General features: G+C 37.4%; 2 protein-coding genes across 2 annotated transcripts in view; one reads left to right on the forward strand and one right to left on the reverse strand.

The window, feature by feature from the left end:
* Window positions 1-8,224, forward strand: part of LOC134679251 (uncharacterized) — a 116,492-nt gene extending 108,268 nt beyond the window's left edge. Inside the window, exons 19-23 of the mRNA XM_063538140.1 lie at window positions 1,192-1,346; window positions 1,857-2,000; window positions 2,303-2,441; window positions 2,755-2,840; window positions 3,850-8,224. Coding sequence (XP_063394210.1) covers window positions 1,192-1,346; window positions 1,857-2,000; window positions 2,303-2,441; window positions 2,755-2,840; window positions 3,850-3,913 — 588 coding nt within the window. The 3' untranslated portion in view covers window positions 3,914-8,224. The remainder of the gene's footprint in view (window positions 1-1,191; window positions 1,347-1,856; window positions 2,001-2,302; window positions 2,442-2,754; window positions 2,841-3,849) is intronic.
* A 5,347-nt stretch (window positions 8,225-13,571) lies between these two features.
* On the reverse strand, window positions 13,572-23,116 carry LOC134679247 (6-phosphogluconate dehydrogenase, decarboxylating). Its single transcript, XM_063538136.1, has 12 exons — window positions 22,996-23,116; window positions 22,285-22,396; window positions 21,878-21,992; window positions 20,828-20,979; window positions 20,099-20,191; window positions 19,305-19,455; window positions 18,882-18,992; window positions 18,405-18,548; window positions 17,587-17,741; window positions 17,088-17,177; window positions 14,953-15,153; window positions 13,572-14,306 (listed from the first exon to the last, which is right to left on the reverse strand). Exons 1-12 carry the CDS (start codon window positions 23,001-23,003, stop codon window positions 14,187-14,189), a joined length of 1,452 nt encoding a protein of 483 aa, XP_063394206.1. The 5' UTR covers window positions 23,004-23,116; the 3' UTR covers window positions 13,572-14,186.
* Window positions 23,117-24,107: the final 991 nt, after the last annotated feature.

A 24,107-nucleotide genomic window follows, 5' to 3' on the forward strand; every position in this document is an offset into this window, starting at 1 on the left:
GAATTCTCTCTAGATTATCAGCTCTGGGAAATAGGACTAAGGGATTAGCATCCCTAGCTTTTGAATATAAAAAAGATAAGTAATTTGATTGACTGATGAATACTTGGTACTTCCTTTCATCAGATCATCTAGGAACGCTTAAGTTGCGAAGTGTTGGTCATAGCCCTTCCGGCTAAAAGGGTAGGATTAGGTGGCTCGACTGATATTGCTAATCGGAGTAAGAGCTTTCAAACCTGTATCAGGCATACGAAGTAGCACGTGTGAATATATCACACGTCGTTTAGAAGATGATAGTTAATTATAATTAACCTTAAAATGCTAGGATTTATAAATGAGCTTAGCTCTGGAGTGCTGCTCCTATGTTATCCCAATGCAAATTGTTAACGCCGTAGATAGTTTCGCAGGTAGACACCTGCGAAACTATCTACGCACCTATACGCACCTTAGGCACCTTCGTATAGACATACGAAGGTGCCTAAATTACCTGAAAATTCGCTGCATGATATCAGGAAGCCAAGCCCATTATAAGATCCTTTACCCAAGGGTCGAGTGTTGATCAATAATTCATATTATCGTATAAGTTTCACATTTGAGCATCCACCTGGTTTGTTGTTGCTTTCTCTAAGAAAATGTAATTATTTAGGTACAATCCTATTTATTTAAAATAATATGTCAGTTATACCTAACATAATAGGGACCGTCCGTCCTAATCTGTTGTGCCTATTGATATGTGAAACAGAATTTAGGTAATCTACTTAAAAAACGCAATTCACATGGCAATATTTTACCACTTGGGATTTTGTGTAAGTATAGGTCAATGCATCGTGTAAAGAGGCTACACAAACAATAACAACCGTGTAGGCACACCATTTAAATTTTGGAAATCCATAAGTCCATTTAGTGCTAATAGTTTTCCCTGTGTGATTACATTAACCTTTTGGACGTCAATGACCGATATATCCGCACCGCAGGTTCAACGCCAAAGACCGATTTATCGGTCACAGACCACAGAGCAAAATAGACTTATGTGCATATGCAAAAACTTCAATTTCAGTTTTGACACTTGGGTAACGTGGCGTCCGAGTGGCAGCTTTTGTGTTTGACACGGCGTCGAAAAGGTTAAGAGCGTTCATTGTACTTGGCTCCCTCAATTGCAAGACCACCTCATGTGTATGTTATGTTGATGTATAGGGCCCGTCGGTCCGGCTGCCGCTGCGCAGCCCGAGCGCCGCCGCCGCGCACAACACGCTGCGCGTGCAGCCGCAGAGCGGCGTGCTGGCGCTGGTGCACAGTCTGCCCGACCTCACCATCGACCCCTCCTCGCCGCCCGCGCGCACCGCGCCACCGTACGTCTGCTGTATTTCTTATGGCTCCTCTACACGATGGGCCAACGCCGGCCACTCCAAGGGACGCATTTATGCGTTAGAGGGAGCAAGTGATATTGCTATCTCATTCTACCGCATGACAGCGTCCCTTGGATTGGCCGGCGTTGGCCCATCGTGTAGAGGAGCCATTAAAGTTGCTCAGGCCATAGCCGTACAGCATAAAAAGTAATGCACCTAGCATGCCGAAAATACTGCAAAGGATACATGCCTTCAGGATAATCTGTCCATTTCTCCTGTTTTACCTCTTTCTTTTTACTCGCGCTGTCCAAATCATCGGTAAGCAATTTGAAGAGTCAGTAGGTATTTAAACACCTACTGCCCACGATCTTGACGGGACAGCATTTTCCAAGATCAAGATGATCGATCTATACATAACTGCTTAAAATAGGTATTTATGTACCGATAATGGCTAACTATACCGATAATAATAAATCATTTTATACAGGTACCAACATATTACAATTTTTTCAGACCAACTCCTCAAACGGCGTCAGAAAAACTATACCAATCTCATCAGGAGCTGCTACAACGAAACCGGCTCTCTGCAACGCACCATCACCAATACCTGAGCCCCGATCACAGGGGCACCAGTTATCCACCTCCCAGCCCGACTAGGTACCGATAACCTGTCTTTAGGTGAATTAAGATATTTGAAAAATATGAAATTGTTATTATTAAAAACTTTTTACGATTCCTATTTACAATTTAATCCGGGTTCTAAAAAAACTATGTTTTTGTTAATATATTTGTTGTGCATCGTTAAATTTTCGCGAGACAATTTAAAAAAATTAAGCCCTTCTGTTCCCAATTAATGCTCCAGTAACTGGACTTTTAGCCAAAAATTATTAAATGTTGTCTTTGTTGACAAATAGGCAACATTTAATTTAATGTTGTTCATCGATTGAGTGAACTTTCAGAGCCGCATTGAGGCGCGGCATGGCTTTCTCCGACTCGTTCAAGTACCCCCCGCTGTCGAAGATGGGCCACGTGAACAGCCAGTCGCAGCAGCAGCACCCCGAGCCGCAGCCGGGGCCCTCCACCTCCGCTGCTGGCCGGGTGAGAATGCTACGCTCTACTCATTTTAGTTTACAACGTGTCAACGTGGACGTGTTCTCTCGTATTTGTATGCGAACGTAGCTAAGACACAGTCGGAAAGGAAAAGGCTCTTTATGCTCTACCGACCTTTTCCGAGCTTCTGTTAGTGGAATATCTGTATTACAAACACAAGAGTTAAAAGCGACGAAAGGGTTTGTAGACGGTGCTCTCTTTTATACGGTTATTCCTATTGTTTTAATACTATTAAATATGCCTTCATCCTCCTGGAAACTTAAACCTTACAGATACATAAAGCATAATTTTTCGATTTTAGAGCGAACAAGGCGCCGTTAATCCAGTAATAGTTCCAAGTACCAGCACGGAGAAGGAGAAAAAGTCAAAACACCTGATTAGCAGCAGGTAAGAAATATGCCTACTATCTCTATAATTGGTACAACCATAATTTCTTTGCTTTTATCGAAGTATAACATCTTTATCACATGATATTTAACGTCAATGACAAACAAGCTCACGGGCCGCCTGATGATAGGTACGAGGAAGGCGATACCTCCAGGAATAATGTCGTGTGCTTAGTTATTAGACCACAGTTTGAATTCTGATCTCCATGTCCTTAGGCTTCAAGTAACTTAATGTCTAATGCCAGACTTAAATATGGCCTTTTTAGGAATCCTCAGATATCAATTTTCAACATGATCAATTGATCAGATTGATCAGAACAAAGACGAAATGAAATGGGTTTTAGCTTCGTATTCAATTTTTCCCGACCGGAAACTCAGGCTCAGATAACTCCATGAAAATGTAGATAAGTATTGCAATTTATACAAAAATGCGTCCAAAAATACCGCTAATCTAATAATGGCCCATTTATTTACAAATTCTTGTCTTAACATTGTTGAGCATTTTGGTAGTGGAGGTTAGTTAGTCTTGACCAAATACTGAATCGTTTTCGAGAAGTAACAAGGCCATGACTGAATTAAAGTGGCTAAACTCTTCTATCAGTTCATTCTTCAGCTCAGGCGGTTGGCACTCCAAAATCGAGGGATGACACATAAGAGGCTGGAGGGTGATGACATTTACAAGGCAAGAATATTATAAGTAGATTAAGTTAACGTACCTACAGTAGCTTACTCAGCCTGCGCCTTCTGCTCCCGTAGAACTGCCCCAGCTCCGTGCTTTGTAAATGGCATATTCATGCGGTTATAGCGATGTAGACGCGAACGTATGGATGGCATCTAGTTGCCGCTGACTCTAAATTGCCTTTGCAATAAAGTTTTAGTAGAGTAGTGTCGTACGTCAATACAGATCATCAAAGAAAGCACGATGCACGTTTAGAAGCGATTTAGCCGAATCAACGAAGTATGTAAATGAATGGTATGTAATAAATAATAAAAAATGTCATTTAACACAGGAACAAAGGAGGCAGCAAAAGCGAGAGCGCGAGCGGCCGCCGCAAGGACAAGCAGGCGGAATGACGCCGCGCCAAGTCGAAAGACTGAAGGGGGAAGAAGAAACGCAAGTCGCGTAGTCAATGGCTTTACAAATGGTGCTGTCTTTGTTAATGTGATAGCCCGAAGGGCAGAGTGAGAACTTAAATTTAGAACGTTTTACATTTGTAACAGCCAACGAAAACACTTGTATTTTTGTGACCGTGGTGAAACTCAATACAGACTTTGACCGCGCATCTATGATGCAAAGTCTTGCAGGAGCCATAACAACGATGAATAAGGGACCAGCCTTTGGAAATCTGGTGACTGTGCCATACTCACGTCGTCGCGTGACCTCTTCGTTCATATTCTGGACAGGCTGAACTTGAACCGGGCTGCAGCTACCATATATATTATGTCGGCTATACACAACACACTACCGATATATAATATTCACATGAGACCTACAACCTAGTTACCAAATACTTTACTCAATATCTTCCTGTACTCATTTTTTAGGTTTGATTATAGTCAAATTTAAACGTATCTACGTACAACTTGTCAAAAATAAATAGTCGATTTAACTGTTACGTAACAAATTTATCTGAGAGAACATTACGTATACCAAACACTTTCCTATCAGTTTGTATTCTGCAAGGAATTTATAAATGTTACATCATTCTAAGCTAGGAATTTATAGACTAACCCCGATGCATATGTTCTCGTGTAGTCAGTCCGAGCATTTTATCTGAGATTCTATGTTATACACAAATAATATAAAAAAAAAACAATAAAGCTTGAGAGTCATGAGATATTATGTACCAATGTAGATTAATTATATATGAAAATATTATATAATAACAAAATTTAAACACAAGAAATACCAATTATCTATTCGGGTTCCGTAGTCAACTAGGAACCCTAAAGTTGCGCCATGTCTTTTTGTCCGTCCGCAGCTTTGCTGACGTGATAGTTATTGCTACAAAACTGCAATTTGCTATGGATAGGTAGTTACATAATTCTAGTAGGGTTAGTAAACGCATTGAGTATGATACTACTATACTACTACTATAGTCTCAGGCAATGCCTCTTGGCACGATTGTTCCTTAGGTCAAACAAAGCAGATTTGGCCCGATAGCCTCGTGGCTCTCGTGATCGTAACGTGCATACTCCCCAAAAGGGGGGAGGGGGGGAGCTGAAAGGGACGGCTCCTTAGGTCCATTGTATGCTATATTTCTTCCTGTTCTTACCAATAGGGCAAGATATATATCATTTTCGTATAATTTTATAATTTAGAGAAAGGAATTAATTTTCGTAATATTTTTGTACAAAATTGAAAAAATTATGTAACTTTTTGTGACAATTTTGGCTATTACGATCACAGTGTGGCGATTTGCACTTACTTATTCTTCATTCTTGAAAATATCACTTTAAAGTAGGCATTTATATATTTTTTTTGTATTGTTCGTCGTGGAACTACGCCCAAAAGTCATAGATTAATATTGTTTACAAATACACTGAATGAGTTTAAAAGTAGGTATTTATAAATATTATGTTTTAATTATTTTTTCTCAAACATGCAATGAAATATTGATGTTATGTTCCTTATAATAGGCTGCGAAGTATGACGTTTCAGGTGCGGCTAGGACAAAAGGTCGTTAATGGAATTTCATACACATCTTGCAGGCCTAGGCCGGCAAAGTCCTCTTTTTTAATTTTCATTTCACAGATATTTGTGACACAGCATCGTGGCATTCATCCATTAAAAAAAATAGAGGCAGTATTTGCTCTATGGTTCGTAATGACACTCTGCCACTACGCCTATAAAAAAAAAACAAAAAACAATGTTTGCTATAATTTGCAGTTTTATTTGTATAAAATCAACATGAACTTAATAAATAATACATTCTATAATTTTATAATTTTAAATTATAAATTTAACTACACAAATAAAAACATTTAAAATATTTCATCTAAACGTTAGCGGTAAATAGGTCTACTCAAACACGCGTAGTTATATTTTTTAAATTGTTATGGAGGTAAAGTTGAAAAATATTCATTCTGTTTTATTGGATTTATGGTGCGTTGTTGATTTTTTGACTTTAATATGAGTTCCGACGAAATAATGAAATTAATATTAATTGTAATCGTAGGTGTTGGAATTGGCAGCGTAAGCAGAATTGATTTTAAATAACTTGCTGCCTCTGCCGCCAAGTCAAAGACGAAGTATGTATATGGTTGCTTATGGCAATTTTATTATTTGAGAAACTAAGAAAAATGGCTTACAGTTTATTAGAAACAGTTTTGTGGCATATTTTAAATGAATGTAACTACAAATTCGTCAACACTGTGGAAATTATACTTATTTACTCCATGCATAAAGCAACGATGTATGTGAAACATGATATCAACATGAAAGACTATGTAAACTTATGTGACGAAAACGACAGTCAGACGGATACAAGGCGAAAAATCAAAGATACATGAAAATATACGGGTAGTAAAAATACACGACTCGTGTAAAACATACGCGTGATAATGATATAGGTACGTGTTGGTTATATTTTGGGTGTAGTTTACTTTTAGTTTTTTCTATAAATAAAACTTGGGTTTCGTGGATTTTTTATTTTATTTATTTCATTGCATGTTTGAGAAAAGCACTATACATACCTCGGCGGGAAATGGGGTTGCCCGCGCTCATACCTATCCGTCTATATGTCTTCGGCCGGCAACCCCTTTTGTCCCGGCCTCTGTAGTAATGTACTATTATTCGAGCCCGAGCTTCGATAGATACATGCAAAAGTAAATCTTTAGAGGACACTACGATTGGACAACGTTTTATAATGTCAATTTTTTCAACATCAACAACTGTCTTTTGTAATTATATATTATTATACGACCTAAACACACTCAATTAAACTTTACTATATGCATGCATCTCATAATAAGGCGTTTGGTTTACATATTACAAAATTATTTAAATATATAAACTATTTTGTATTTCACTAGACTAACTCCACTGCATCGGGGTTAGTAGTGCTTAAAATCTATCTGTGTTAGTCGTTCAATTAGATTAAGGAAAAATGTATCGTGCCTGTTGATTCCTGGAGTGGTAATACATATTTATGTAGTTATATATGTATCCAAAAATGACCGTGTGGGCTCAAACTTTGCCCGTCTTGTGAAACATATTTAAAGCACTAAAAAAGTACCTAATACAATGGTGACATATATCACAAAATATCACATAAACAAGATAAGTAGCTAAATTAAACTAATATACTACTAGCACTATAACTGTGTGTGTATGTATTCTAATTTCTGACACATGACAGATATATTGTGTCTCACATATTGACTCGTTTGTTTAAATAGTGACAATTAGGTACTCAATATTAAAGCATTCTAGTTTTCGGTAGCTACACATCCATATATACACTTTATAGTACATATATGGAAAAGTTATATGTTAGTTATACGTTATACAAAGAGCTAGATTATAACAATATCTTTGTTAGTAGGTACTTAAGTAATTTAAATAAAATTGCTGAATTGTTTCGTTTGGTAATCTATAGATCCAATAAAAAAATCCTAGAAAATCATTTGTAGTTAGAGGCGTAATTTTGTAATAAAAATGTATATTGATGAACAATATATTTTATATCATTTAAGATACTTAGATACCTATTCTAATGTTATACCAAAGTTAGTAAAATTTGTACTTACCTAAAACAATACCTTCGATTAATAGAAAAACGCTTTTTAAATAAAATCATATTTTCGCCACACCGCTTGGATTTTGTGAAAAAAGTGAGGAAACTGATTTTATCCAGTAGGTAATTTCATACAAAAGAAGAATTAAATATTTTTTTCATTTTGAGTGCCAATATTTAATGTTATTTAACTAGTAATGCTTGATAGTTTCATTAATTATTTCCGCGCGGAGGTCAGACGAAGAATTTTGTGTTACGTGTAGTAAATAAAGGTAGTTGACCCCGCAGTAATTCCTCAGCCAGAAAAAACTTTACAGTATGATAAAGTACATATCAATAAATAAAAAGTATTGTATAAATTTCCAAAGAATAATAATAATAGAATTAAAGTAAATACCTAAAGTCTTAAATCGTTAATATCTTTTTACGGAAAAATGCTCCGTTCAAACTTTCTTCACCAGACATATTCATGTAACGTATTGCAACAATATATGAAATATCAAAAAAAAATAATCCACCAGAAATACCAGTATTAATAATATACAATTTTTTGGCGTGTCTTGGACCAGAAAATTGCTCAGTCTAATTTTTTCACTGGAATGCCATTTTATTGCCGTTTTATACCTACAAAATGAAAATCTAAAAATTTTCCACTCTCAGTTTTTAATAGTTCTATAATACATACATTTGGGTACGCATTTTTTTTTGGATTTTTTTACCCACTGCGCCAAATTATATTCTAAGATCATATAAGAAGAAAAAAATGACAGAGCAATTTTCCGATGAAAATGAGCGTCAAAATAAGGAATTATCATAAAAAAAATATTCTCATAACTTGACAAAACTTTTAGATTTTTTTTTAGTATCACATACTGATACAAATAATTTATATTGTAAAATAATTTTGGACTGAGGAATTACTCGGTTCAATATATAATCAGATTTGTGTTTTTACCTAACTTAGGAGTGTTTTTTTTTTGATATTTATATGTTAGTCTCGGCTCATACTATACAATAACCAAGCTAAATTTCATCGACTGAGAAATTAATGCATGGGTACGACAACTTGCTTCATTTACTACACTATCGGCAGTGGGTATAAAATATTTTTTTTAGTTTGCCTCCCGTGCCTTGAAACCAGGAGTCGGATACCGGTATTGTTCATACAATTAACCGGTTAATGATTACGGTTAACCGTAAACCGTAAAGAGGTTAATAAACACCCATTTTAAACTAAAAATAATATATAATGTAAAGTTTTTAAGAAGGATATTCCAAAAAATTTAAATGCCGGTTACGATACGACCGCTGCTTAAAACCCTCGCAACGATCAAGATTTTTAAAATTTTACTTAGACTCCTTCGCTTGCTCGGGTCTCAATATAAGCACAAGAGGTAAACAACGACATTGCTTCCTTATACCTTTTATACATGTTAGGTGAGTGTCTACTCAGTTTTTTAAATATAAATGTCGAATGTTTTTATTATTCATTCTGTATATTTTAGTTTGTGTATAGGCATTAGTTGAAGTAAGTAAACGTTGACTATTATTTGACCGTTGTTGTTGGAAATATGTTACCTATACATAGTTAGACCAAGAAAAGTCTGCAGCGATTTTTATAGTCCACGCAGTGCAAGTGTTTTTTTAAACGTCTAATTTTCTATGAAATTATGACGTATGAAATAAGACTTGCATTGCGTGGGCTATGAAAATCGCTGCAGACTTTTCTTGGTCTAACTATATAAATTAATTAGTAAGATATTTATGCTCGTACGGTATTGTTTAATTGGTACCATTCTAAATATAATTTATTTGAAATTTAGCTTATTTTTAAGCATGACATTAATTTATTAAAGACGTTAAATAAACGTTAAATGTATTATTTGTAAGGTAAACTTATCATAAAATCTAAAACGGCAGATGTACATAATTATCATTTCGATAATGACTTTGATAATGTTGAATTGACGCTATCTATTTCATATTCAAGATTATTTGGGGAAAGATATATCTACTCCAATCAATAATAATGTTACGTACCTACGCACTTTTTTTTAATTTTAAATGAAATAATTATGCTTGGGACTTGTTACATCATTGTTGAAACTAGACTGAAATACATATGTATTAATTTGTGTGGTTAAATGTAACTTACAAGTGGTACTCTTGCCCCGGTGCTATTCTTACCCCATTTAGCGTTTTTCAATAAACAGACATGTCAAAATTGTTTACTTACCATTTTTATAATGCTAAAAAAACGAGGTAGTAAGGTACCCATAGCTTGCCATATAATGCAATACGATCTACAATAAATTAATTAAACGTCTGGTAATAAATTACTTACCATTTGTAAGTACCTATATTTTTCCCGTTTATGGAAAATGGTGTTCCGGCCCAAAATAATTTTTATAATAATTATAGATCGAAACCCATCTTAAAATTACTTACAATTACATATCCGCACTTTTAATAGCCAAAAAGCCGTGAGCCGGAAGTTTTAGCGGTACGTAGTAAAAATATGTCAAACATTTTAAAAACACTTTTTAAATGGCTAGTAAATAATCGAAAAGAAAGTGCACGTTTCCTAAATACTAAGATGCATCGGCATGTAGTAATCCAAGATGCTTGTAGGTACATAGCTTTGTTATATAGGTACTCGTAGGAATAGAGATGATTGATTAAAAAAACCGGGCAAGTGCGAGTCGGACTCGCGCACGAAGGGTTCCGTACCATAATGCAAAAAAAAATCAAATTAAAAGCAAAAAAATAACGGTCACCCATCCAAGTACTGACCACTCCCGACGTTGCTTAACTTTGGTCAAAAATCACGTTTGTTGTATGGGAGCCCCGTTTAAATCTTTATTTTATTCTGGTTTTAGTATTTGTTGTTATAGCGGCAACAGAAATACATCATCTGTGAAAATTTCAACTGTCTAGCTATCACGGTTCGTGAGATACAGCCTGGTGACGGACGGACGGACGGACGGACAGCGAAGTCTTAGTAATAGGGTCCCGTTTTACCCTTTGGGTACGGAACCCTAAAAATATGTTTCATCTTTCTGGTGTCTGAAACTCTCTCTCTGAAAGTCTCAGCGTTGCGACACTTGCGGCTCTACTTCGCCGTTAAGGCTTCTAGACGTTGCGATAAATGGCATGCGATTTTAGATACCTAATTGCTGGCTAAGTAGGAGCAACGAATTCAATCGATCGACCAAATGCCGCAATGTATTGTAATGCGGTTATCGGTGACGTTTGAAGAGGCCCTCACGCAACAAATTGAAAATGACTGGAGTTGGGAGGACGGTGAGACAATTGAGACACAGGTACCTAAACTTCATGTGTAATGAAATGAAATGAAAATAAACAGTAATTATTTATTAAACATTAGGTAGTCTGTGCGGAAAGAGAAGAGTCGTACAATGTATTAGATCCCATACAGTTCACGACTCTTCTCTTTCCGCACAGACTCTACCTATGTTTATCACATGTGAGCAAGCTTACGGTACCTACCTACTTATAATACCTAAATGTTAAATGTTGTAAATATAAAATAGACGTTCAATGTTCATTGGAGATGCTAAATCATGATTGTTTGTGTTAAAAAAATGTGATCAATATTATACAGATGAATAAAAAAACTGATTTGGTGTTTTATTTACCTTCTGATGAATATGAGTCATATAGTATCACAAGGAACACAAAAAAGCTTTTTTTGCCTTATGCGAAATATAACAGAATCCTTGTATAATGGAACGAGAATAAATGGAAATGTTTTTTCTCATTTGTTCCTCCTTCGCGTCGTGCTTAGAAGGCGGCGACATGTATTAGGTACAGTCAGCATTAATAGCAGCGGATGAAATAAAGAGACAAAAGTAAAGTATAGAACTGCCATCTCGATTACTTTTTTATATGGAGATAAATTTCTGCATTCTTGTAATTTAATATTATTATTTGCTACATTATAGAGCTCATGGACAGAGAAACGCAAAAAAAGGTTTAATTATTGGATTTCACCAAGGTAATTATAAATTAGTACCTAATTAAACTTTTTTTTGCGTTCCTCTTTGGCCATGAGTGTAATTTGTGAGAGTCAGGATTTGATCAAGATAGCGAGTGAACTTCCACAAGTTAAAAGTAGGTCACTATCTACCATTCTCTAACCGCTTACCAAAAATAGTACATTGTGCATTGTGCAACGACGGAGGTAGGTAGGTACCTAAGTCAAAATTTTGCAAACAATAAAGTTAATTCAGCACAGGCCGTTTGCAATTTGCCCCGGCAGGTTGTTCGAATTTGGCGCTGCTCATCAAAACTATGAGAAGCGCTCGGATGTCCATCAAATCTGGAGTTCGTAGAACTTATTAGGGGCGTTTGGGACGGGGGAGGCTTTCGGATCTGGGTGGCTCCGCCGCGCGGCGCAGAAGAGCAGCCCTTCTGCCCTCACGTAATGAAGCATGATCACCACAACCCGTCTCCTCACCTTCGGCTTGCCTGGTGAGTGAGTATAATATTATACCTACTATAACAGGGATAGCAGTGGCGTAGCTAGGCGTGGGTGAAGTGGGCCGGCGCCCACGGCCTCGCGCCCCAAGGGCCGCCACGTGCGAGGCCGTTTCGGGCACAATAAAAGAAAAGGGCCTCGCAGATGTGATTTCGCCCACGGCTAGATGAGTTCACGCTACGCCACTGAGTGATAGCTTAATGGTCCTACTCAAGCTACATATATGTTATTAGTGCTCAATACCAAAACTATATATTTTCTAAATGTTAACAATTTATTTGTTTACACATCCACTTTCATTACATGTCTTAGTAGAAGAGATCATAAAAATCCGGTTTTTTCGGTCTTTGGCATACACAGGACTCGGAGGAGCGCAGAGACCTTCCGCGAGGCAAGGGCCCCACATAAAAAGCAGCGCTGCCATCAGAATCACTTCGTACACCATTGTGTGTGCGCGTGCGCAGTGTGTGTAGTCCACACTGCGCACTGATCCACTAGTCTGTAATACAAAACTTAGCTAATACCTACTGAAAAGTATGTATACTTATAGTAAATAGGCATAATTTGTCAAAAATTTCGTTTTTGATACAAGCATTTATCGCTGACTGTACTTTTCTTTCAACGGGCAACTAGTACTCATCGAGGCAATTCTAACAAACCCAAACACAATGTTCCTGTAGCCGTCACCTCATGTCTCTGTCATCAGGTGAGCTCGTACATATGTTAATGCTAATTTTCACCTTTTGCAGAAACTGAGAAATGGGTCATATTTAACTTACAAGATTTGATCTGTCCTATCAAATCATCCTATGAACATACATACATTTATTTCATCTATTAACATTAGGTAATATCTAATTATTAATATGTAATTTCAAACAGGCCTCAATGAGGAACACACTTGCCCGCCGTTCCGCTTTTCGTATAAATTCATGTAGGTCATTGTATCTACTCAGTCACAACTCCGGTATATACCTACGTTTCTAATTTAAATCTGACCCATTCTTTTACAGGTTATTCTGGTGATGTATGTTAGGTACATACATCACCATCATCATACATGGTATATATGTGTCCATTGTTTCACCTACTTATAACATTTCAACTGTAAAACTACTTACGTAGTTTTCATAACATCCCTAATTTCAAACCGACGCCACTCCAGGCCCCAGTTAATTTCCGTTATATTAAATAGGTCCAGTTTGTTTACGTCCTGTTGTGACAAACATTTATATGACACATGTGGTGACAGACAAGGCACAACGAGTTTTGTTGAATAAGGTTGCATTCACTTATTATAGTCGAACCCAAAGAGTAATATACCTATAGTAAGTATATTTAGTAAGTATGGTCGGATAACGCTAAGTTTTCAATTTAATTCCAATTTTGCTTAAAAACATGTGAGACGCAAAACACATTGGCCAAGTGGAATACCACCATTAGACGGACTATAATGACCTCAAAAAATGCATTTCGAAAAAATAAAACCACATTTTAATAAAATATATTTATTTAAAAAATATTATATAGGAAGCACTATATCACTTATGACTCTCATGACGCAGTAAGATATCACAATAACATTTCACCCCGTAATTTACCGTTCACCATGTTTAATAATAATGTACTTAATGTTGTTTTCAGTTTATGACTGACAAAGGAATGTTATTACATAGTAGGAATGATTGTAATAAATAAATAAAATAAAGTTTCGAATTGATTTTAAAAACACTCAACATTGGCTCTTATACTTATTCAATATGGATTACTCACACTATATAAAAAAATCGAATGTATCAAAAATGAATTAGGTACTTGGCTGTTATCGCAACACATGCAAACTATCAAGAAAGCTTAGTCAAGACAATTATTAAGACTGAAATGTAATTATTGAGGGCAATGCAAATACAGTAATCGTTTATTTAGTAGTATATACTTTCTATTATCGTCAGATAAATGCACTTGTTTAAAACATACAATTCCGTTGTCCTTAGAGAAGTATAAAAAAAAATACGAAAAATATATGAATCACACAAATGTTTTTCAAAATGCTCTTTTTTTACTGTAGCTACTGTTGAATACCACCTCAGTGTGTCCGTTTGCATGTCTACGTGCTGTAGGTGGACGCGGAGACGTTGCCGCCGTGTCCGGTCCAGTTGGTGTGGATGAACTCGCCCGGCTTCGCGGCCAGCTCATAGGTGTGCGCGCCGAAGTAGTCTCTCTGGGCCTGAAACACACAAGCTCTAAATACACGTTGCACATAATCATAACAAATGTAAGTATCAGCTGTGGAAAGTAAGTAATAGGGTATTTTCCTACTAGTCAAATCAGTTACGTTTTTAGAACTGTCAAAACGATTTGCTAATATTATGGAATTTATATGAAACATTACATCGTGACGTTGCGATCAACTCAACTACTTTTTATATTTCTTTCCGATTTATTAAATAGAATGTGTATTTTTCTGATAATTACCTGGTGCTTTATTTCATGCATGGTGACGATAATTTATTTTATATACAGTACATATATTATACCCTATTGACGTCTGAATGTCAGCTTTATCCAAATATTGCTTTATTTTCTAAACTGCTATTATTATTTAACGCATTCACTGCCAGGGGGCGTGGCCTAGGAACAAACTTGTATAACAGTGAACGCACATGTACGTCGGGGGCAGTGAATGTGTTAATGAAAGTTACAGTACAGTCGCCATCAGATATATCGGAGCGGCCAAGGTGCTCACAAATATCTGAACACGCCTCTATTGTCAGGGAGTTAACGCGTGCTCAGATATTGTGAACACCTTGGCCGCTCCGATACATCTGATGGCGACTGTACCATAAGGTCCATAAGTAGAGTGAAGAAGTTACCTGTAGCAGGTTAGCGGGCAAGACGCCGGCGCGGTACCCGTCGTAGAAGGCGAGCGCGGCGCCGAAGGCCGGCGCGGGCACTCCCACCAGCGCGCTCTGCGCCACCACCTGCCTCAGAGACTCCTGCGACGCGCCGATGTGCTTCGTGAAGTACGGGTCCAGCAGCAGGTTGGACAGCTGAGGGTTCTTCGTGAAGGCGTCCTGATCACATTATACATAGATATTATCACCTGGGACTGTGATACGTAGTTCCACCGGGGTCTACAAATGTAACTGCTTTACGATATGCTGTGATACATTGCAGTAATTAATTCCCAATTATGAGTTATTTATTTTAGTTAGGCCCACTTGCACCATTCCGCTAACCCGGGATTAATCAGTTAAACCGTTAACCTAATGTCAAATTGTACTGGTAGCCATGGTAACGCCAGGTTTAACCGGTTAACCCCGGGTTATTGGAATGGTGCAAGTGGGCTAGGGATTGCAAACCGGATTGATTTTCAATCCCGCCGGATCCGGCCGGATTTTGGCCTCAATCCGGCCGGATCCGGCCGGACCGGATCCGGTTAGGTATAAGGTGGGCCTTACATAACTAGAAACTATTGTTAGTCACACCAGGTCACACTCATTGTCGAGTTTGGTGAGCCTACGACTATATTTAAGAAAACCATCTTATTAAATAAATATGATATAGTTATAAAAGAGACTCTACCTATAGGAATATCGACGAATGTGATGCCATCGATCTGCTGTATTAAGGCACATCCTGATTAGGTGTACAATTTACGCAAATCATGTTCCATGATATGCTAAAAATTTCATGATCAGGCGGATTTTACGATCGCCTGACAAAATTAATATCTTAAACAAGAACAAACAGTAGTGGGTATTCTTATTCATAGATTATCTATTAAAGAGAAATTGGTTCAAGATTTCATTTATGAATTAAGTCAATATTCACATCTTAAGATTGAGTAATTATTATACTTTGCAAATGAAATGGACACTTGTTAAAATTCCAAAACTCAATTGAATATTTAGGTGCCTATACAATGTACGGCGCCTATTTAACTTTAACATTGAAATATTTAAGTACACGCATGCTGCTGAACTTATCACTATGTCAATGTCATTTAGGTCATGCAAAACGATACTGGGACTAAATTGCATAAGTGTCGCGGTAAAATTATATCTAACAATAATAAAAAAAAAGCTTGGCTAACTATAAAATAAAATGTACACTCGTGAAAGTACGTACCTTTGGACAACTATTAGTTAAATACCTATTTAAAACACTTCAATGAATAGGTTCTTCATTATATGATTTATAGGACATAATTAATAAGTTTACCATAATGTGTATGTTTGTGGCATTGTAGACCCCAAACATAAATCTGTCGGATCGGAAAGTCTTAATTATGGTGGTCCCACATTGGCTGTTATATAACATTATTCAACATCGTGTGACAGGGAAAAAATGATACTATTGATAATATTTTATTACATAGCACATTTTTAGGGTTCCGTACCCAAAGGGTAAAAACGGGACCCTATTACTAAGACTTCGCTGTCCGTCCGTCCGTCCGTCCGTCTGTCACCAGGCTGTATCTCACGAACCGTGATAGCTCGACAGTTGAAATTTTCACAGATGATGTATTTCTGTTGCCGCTATAACAACAAATACTAAAAACAGAATAAAATAAAGATTTAAGTGGGGCTCCCATACAACAAACGTGATTTTTGACCAAAGTTAAGCAACGTCGGGCGGGGTCAGTACTTGGATGGGTGACCGTTTTTTTTTGCCGTTTTTTGCATTATGGTACGGAACCCTTCGTGCGCGAGTCCGACTCGCACTTGCCCGGTTTTTATTAAATAACAGTCAGCGTAAGACTACCATTAGCTGCCGAGATAGGTCTCAGCTACGTTGTAAGGGAGTTGGCTGTTTGCAATAAACTTATCATGGCGATGGGGAAATAATAGTTTATACATATATCGTCAGGTGACAAGCAAAACTCACTAATTACCACCACAAATTCATAGCCATAGTGAACCATATTAGTACTAGAAGAAGGTCGATTTTTGTTTAATTTTTTTTAGTAATTAGTGACTTTTGCTTGTCACCTGACGATATGTACCTTGATATTGCCGAGGAACGCGCTCCTGATGATGCAGCCTCCGCGCCACATCAGAGCGATGCTCCCGTAGTTCAGGTTCCATTGATGCACCTGGGGCACGAACGATAGGTAACATACCAAATACAAAAATATATACATATTTTGTGTTGTAATGCTTTTTGCTCTGAACAACAACAAATATACATAGATCAAGATCAGTGTTGGCAAAATTTTCATAAAGTGAACAATAAATAAGCTCAAAAACTAAATTCCGTAGGAGGAAACGGGATCATTCTAAGCATGATTTTTGGATGATTTAAGGGGGGGGGGGGGAAATCGTCAAAAATAGATGACGTAATTTATGAACAGCCCCCTACTTAAAAACGCACTCTAGGTAAAAAGTATGAACCAAACAAATTGTTTACACTTATGCACCTTACTCCTTTGTAATAACTCAATAAGGCAAAAAATGTAAACATATCTTTGACGTGTGTACTAAAGGCAAGTTATGAAAGGTCACCTTGGCGGCTTCGCGCAGCAACATGAACCCTTGCGCGTACGAGATGATCTTGCTGGCGTAGAGCGCCTTGCGCAGGTGCTCCAGGAACGCCGTCTTGTCCCCCGTGAACCGGCCCGCCGCGCCGGGCAGCACGCCGCTCGCCTTCACTCGCTCCTCTGCAACAATACACTTTCATTATTGACTTACCCTCTTAGGCTGGTTTTAGTGTCACGCGGACCGTCCGTGCGGATCGCACCGCACCGTCAAATTGTATGAGAACGTCCGCGCGGACCCGTCAGCTTTACTCTGTAACGCTCCCTGGACTTAAGGCTGGTTTTGGAGAATTCCACGGGCTGTCCCGTACAAACGCATTTTATTTCCAGTGTTGCGACTTTTTTCTCGGCATTTAAAGCAGGCGATTATTTTTCTGTGCATATTTTTGACCATTTGTCATAGAAAAGGAAACTATTATACCTTTAAATCTTCAGAAACTTCGCGTTTGTACGACGGTACAACGGTAGACGATTTCGTGGAATGCTCCTTTTAGTGTTACGCGGACCGTCCGTGCGGATCGCTCCGCAACGGACTAATATGTATTAAGTTCAGGGAGCGTTACAGAGTAAAGCTGACTGGTCCGCGCGGACAGCTTTCTCATACAATTTGGCGCCAACTAGTTGCTTCGGCCGTCGAGTGGCATCAGGTGTAGTGAACTCGGAGAACGGAGTTTTTGAAAACTCGTAGTGCTTTTTTAGATCATAATACGGTACCCAGAAATTTATTTTTGGAGCGCATATAATCTATCTAGTTATCATATTATAGCTATCATAAATGTGAGTGACCTTTGAGTGCGGACAGGCAGCGCGCGAACACGGCCTCGCCGATGAGAGTGACCGGCACGCCGTACTCGAGCGCGCTGATACCCGTCCACTTGCCCGTGCCCTTCTGGCCCGCGCAGTCACGGATCTTCGGCAGCAAGTATTTACCTACAACAAACGAACCGTTCACAATACCGCACTACTCTGCTTTAATAAGGGCCAGTTGCACCAATCGCATTTGACAGACTGATCAACGTCAGCCGGCGCGCCCCGCTTTACTATGAAACTTTCCATACATAAAAATTTTGCGAACTCTTTAACGATACGAACAGTTTGGTGCAACTGGTACAACCGACCCTAAGTTTTCGTTTTACAGCTAAACATAGCAACCTCCATGTATACAAATATTTGGTAAACAGAAATAGGTATTGACTTTGATAGGAATAGCCTAAAGCTATTTTATGTAATATTAACTTTTGCTTTTATTCACACTTTCCTTACCATCAGAATCCTTGAAATTGAGAATATCTCTTGTGATTTCAATAAGGAACGAGTCTAATTCGCCTTTGTTCCACTCTTCAAATACACGCGCCATTTCACCTTGATCCATACCTGAAAATTGAATAATGCATAGACATGGTTTATAGATTGTGTTTAATTTTAATATTTCACGGAAGTGTTTGAGTTCTACTATTTAAATAACCGGATTATGAAGCTCAAGTTCCAACCCATAAGATCTAATGCAATTATTGAATTCACCAAGTTACAAAATGCTATTCTTTTAATGCTAAAAAGCTGGTTTTAGGTGATGTGTTATATTCATTTTATAAATTAAACCACATTTCATATCACATTTAACCTTCACCTTCAGCGTTGAAGGTGAAGGTTAAATGTGATAATACTCGTAATGAAGAAAGAAAATACCTAAAACGTCTTTCATAAGATGGTAGGCTTCACAGATGAGTTGCATGTCGCCATACTCGATGCCATTGTGCACCATCTTCACAAAGTGGCCGGCACCGTCCTCGCCCACCCAGTCACAGCAGGGCTCGTTGTTCGCTTTAGCGCAGATAGCCTGCACAGAAACCATCACTTGACGAGCGGCCGTTCAAGGCTGTAGGCCAAGCGCATGATTGCGACAGTATCTCGCCGCGAGATAGCCTACCCGTTTTTCTAACCGTATTAATTAAAGAGGGACGGGTAGTCTATCTCCGGGCGAGATAATGTCGCGCAAATCATGTGCTAGCCCGGCTGTTCATACATTTGGTGGCAAGCAATGTATGAATGGCCTAGATCGGCCGCTCGTCGCCCCGCCGCCCGCTACCGTCCATTCAGCGGCCTTAGAGCTAACAAAATGATATTGTCATCACTGATATTTGTTGTAAAAGTAGTGAATATCGGCTACCGGATACAGAAAAAGAAACAAACAAATATAGCTTTAGCAGTAAATGAGCTAGCTGACTTTGAAAAATTTTAAATACATATATTAATTAAACCATTCTTTGACTGCAGACTAAACCACAAGTGATGATAGTGTATCCTATCAGCACCACAATTATTGTAACCCAATGAATATCTACACTTTTTGTAACTCTACAAGTCCAAAATATCATACAGCTAATGAATGGAACAACAGAGAGGATTAATGAGATTGATTCTTCATGGCTTTATGAAAAAATGGAAAGCAGCCTCAGGAATGATTGATTGAGAGCACATACCTGGAATATTGGTTTGACGTGGGGCCAAGCGGCCGGGTGGCCGCCGGGCATCAGCGACGGGCCGTACCGGGCGCCGTCCTCCCCCCCACTCACCTGCGACAACTCCTCTAATATATATCATGTATATGATCATGCTCATTAACATTTATTTCATTTGTATTAAACAAAATTGTAAACTACATATTAGGGTACAGTATCTACTATATAAAATTAAAAACTAAACTAATGAAAATTTTAAAAAGGCCCCTGCGGCATTGTGCCAAACATGCTGGCAGCATTCCCTTGCTGAATCGCAATACTAATGCGCTGCGTGAGAAAGCTGCCAGCTCTCTGGTCACCGGTGGTATCAACCAGCTTTTTGCACAGTTCTTTGAAAAGAATATGTGCGCTTGGACCCCACGGCCCCAGTGTCTCGACACCGAATGCCACAAAATAATATTGGGGTCGAGACCTCATTAACATTGTAAATCTAACCACTGACATTTACCTACAACGGCTTTGATAGAAATATGCAAGTCGTGTTTTGAATTTCAGTTTAATATTTTCTGTTAGCTACTAGTAATTTTATTTTACCATCAATTATTTATATATCATGTCATATAATTACTTACAGGAGAAGTAACTACGTATTATTAAATGGCTATAACTACTGTATTTAAACAAAATGGCTCTTCAAGAGGTATTATTAGAGTTATTGACAAAAGACAAAGACAAAATAAACGAACTTACACCCATTCCCACATAGTGGATCCCAGTGGGCTTCAGTTCCTTGCACCAGCGCTGTGTGTCCATGTATTGAGAGTTACCACCATCTATTATTATATCACCTTTCTCCAATAGTGGAACCAATTTTGAAACAAATTCATCCACTGCTGACCCAGCTGTAACATAATGAATATAATATGTTCACTTTCACTTCTCTCCTTGTTATATAAGAATGTGACAACATAACATGCTTTTTTGGACAGGGATATTTTTTTAAGACATTCAGGACCAAGAACCCGACTGTCGGGTACACTGTTCGTAGCGGCGACGCGCTACATACGGCAAAGAAGTGGCTACGCGCTTCGAGCGTAACCCATAACTCTTAGTGGCAATGAATGTGTTAACCAATAAAATCAATTAACTGTAAAAATTCCATTGTTAATTGATTTTATTAGTTATATTTATTTAATAATATATATTTCACGAATTACACTTAGATATTGGTAAAATTTTCGTTAAGTATGTTTGGGATTATTACCAGTGAGATACCAATGTTAGTGGTAATTTTACTAAAAACTGGCGCAAGTGGAGACGCCACCTCAACCACGAGCCTAATGTCGTGCAGCTTAAGATATGACCAATGATTTTTATGAGACACAATTCATTTGTTATTTGACTAAGTAAAACATGCCAATTGAGGATTTACAGTCAAGCCCATACATTAAGGCACTGTGTACATACATATTTTTGGCACTTTGTGTCTATATATTAATAATATTTCAAATAACATTGGTAAGATAAGTACTTGGTAAAATTGGGAATATTACTGGTATGAATGGTAATTAACTTCCTGAAGTTTGCTGTGTTTTTATTTTATAAGTAATGGTACAAATTACGATCCTAGTAATATGTTAAACTAATTATTAATAAATAATAGTAATAAGTATATTAAACTTAAGAAGTAGTTATATATTTATTACTCTTTCTCTAATTTTCCATTGACTGGTAATACAAAATACTGGTTACAGCTAGTCAATGAGGTTTTTAGACTAAATTATAATATCTTATTTTTACCTTTTACCAAAATGACAACTTTTCTTGGCTTTTTGAGTTTTGCAACCATGTCTTCTAAGGATTTAGCTCCAATAATTTTTGTTCCTTTTGCTTCATTAGCAAGAAATTGATCCACCTGTAAAATACATATTCTTAGGAACAAGAAATTCACACAATTCAAGTATACTTTAAAGTGACTTTACCACAGAATAAATAATAGTACTAGGTACAGAAGACTCACTCTCTAACAATACGCATCTGTTACGATCAGGACAGATATGGCCGCTAGGAGGTGACAGCGCCACACACGGCTTATGGCTAGCCACCAATACGGATGTACTTTTAGCTACCTGTAGCAAAACGACGAAATCGTGGAGTGAGCCACACCTGACATTACTAAAGAGAGCTAATTTATAAAAAGTATATACCTTGGCAACAGTTCTGTTAAATGCACAAACTACAAATCCTTTAGAATCCATGTTGAGGATAAGATTCTGTCCCATCACAGCCAACCCGATCAGGGCAATGTCAGCTTTTGGTCTGCAATTATTAATTTTACAATAAGTTTTTAATGTTATAATTATACATAAATGTAATAAATATGTTATGTTAAATTACCTTATACCTAACATTGTTAGTATAATAGAGGAACTATAATGTAAAAATAACCTATATTTAAAAATAATTAAGAACTAAATTTAAAATAATTAAAACACCTAATAAGAACATTATCTCCATGGCACACATTAAGTTAGTGAACTTCCAAGCATTTACTAGGAGTCACCTTCAGATAACCTTCAAGGTATAAAAGCCTTTACTTATGCCAAACTACTTAAGACTATCTACTTATGATTAACAGATATACAGGCAATGACATTGAAAACGGAAGGGTGCTACAGGTTACAAAGTAACATAATTAATTATTAGGGCGGCGAGATAATGTGTATATAAAGAACAATTAATAGATTATGTTAATCAAGTTAAGTAACGACATTATCAAGCATTATTTTTAAAAGCATTTACAATTCACATTACGTACGTTCAAGTCAAGCTCTGAAATTATATCGATAAAGTGGACTAACTCATAAATAATGGTTGCAAGGCTAAATTATACAGATAAAGAATGAATTTGTACTTACTCTGCCATGTCTTAAACAATTTAACACTTAAGAAAATATTATCCTTAAAATATTCCGCTAACTACTTTGCTGACCGAAAGCCGATCGGGCACTCATCCCAATGTCAAAAATGTCAAGCGTGTCTTGTGTCTTGTCATTTTACGTAGTCACCGTGGTTTCGTGGCGGTTACTACATAGTGTTGCTAGCGTTAAGCCCCCATTCGCACGACAGCTTTTTCAACGCGCGTTAACCCTACAACATAGATATAAGAATATATACAGATGCCTTCCAAGCGAGCTGTCAGTGGGACCACTTTTTGTTTAGTGTACGATTAACAAAGCGACCCACTTTGCTGTAGCGATGTCGATAAAGTCATATCGATAAACTATCGACATTTCTTGCAATTTTAATTTTACTTCAAAGGTTTAACTATACCTAAAATAAACAAAAACGCTTTTATTCTTTATTGTGGTTATCAGATCACAATTTTATAGTCACGCCCCAGGAGAGAACCAAGGGAAAGTTCAGATATTTAATTAAAATACATAAATACCTACTAAAATAGGTGGTCCGCAATAATTGAAATATTTTATTACATCATAATATATTCATTATCCATTAGCATTTCAATTATGTTTATGTTTAGTGAAAATATTGAAGCTTCAATTAATCGCTAATGCGTTCCGCTGTGTAGCGTTATCGATATATAACATGATTAAAATCGACTATTCACATCCCTAAAAGAGCACACATATACGTTTTTACGCACACATACACAGCCTGGGTCTACCTAAAACATGAATCTAGTATTAAACTGGATTGGGCATGAGTGGTGGGGATAACTGACAGAACGGGATAGTCTTATGTATCTTTCAGTAGGAGTAGCAGCGAAAGCGCTATTATTGTTTGTCCTTGTCACAGTCTCACATTTTATTTGTTCCCCACCTTTTTTTAGTATTGATAATGGTGGGCAACAAATGAATTCGACCAATCACAGTGTCGCATTTGCGTATGTTTTGTCCCTCACGGAGGCACGCGTATACCACTTCTATAGGATGCTACTTCTATGACCTAAAAAGGGGACACCTGTGGCCTATTTTATAAAGCTACAAGTTACAATTTACAAGCGGAA

The sequence above is a fragment of the Cydia fagiglandana genome, chromosome Z (assembly GCF_963556715.1).
Source record: "Cydia fagiglandana chromosome Z, ilCydFagi1.1, whole genome shotgun sequence".
In the NCBI taxonomy this organism is placed as follows: domain Eukaryota; kingdom Metazoa; phylum Arthropoda; class Insecta; order Lepidoptera; family Tortricidae; genus Cydia; species Cydia fagiglandana.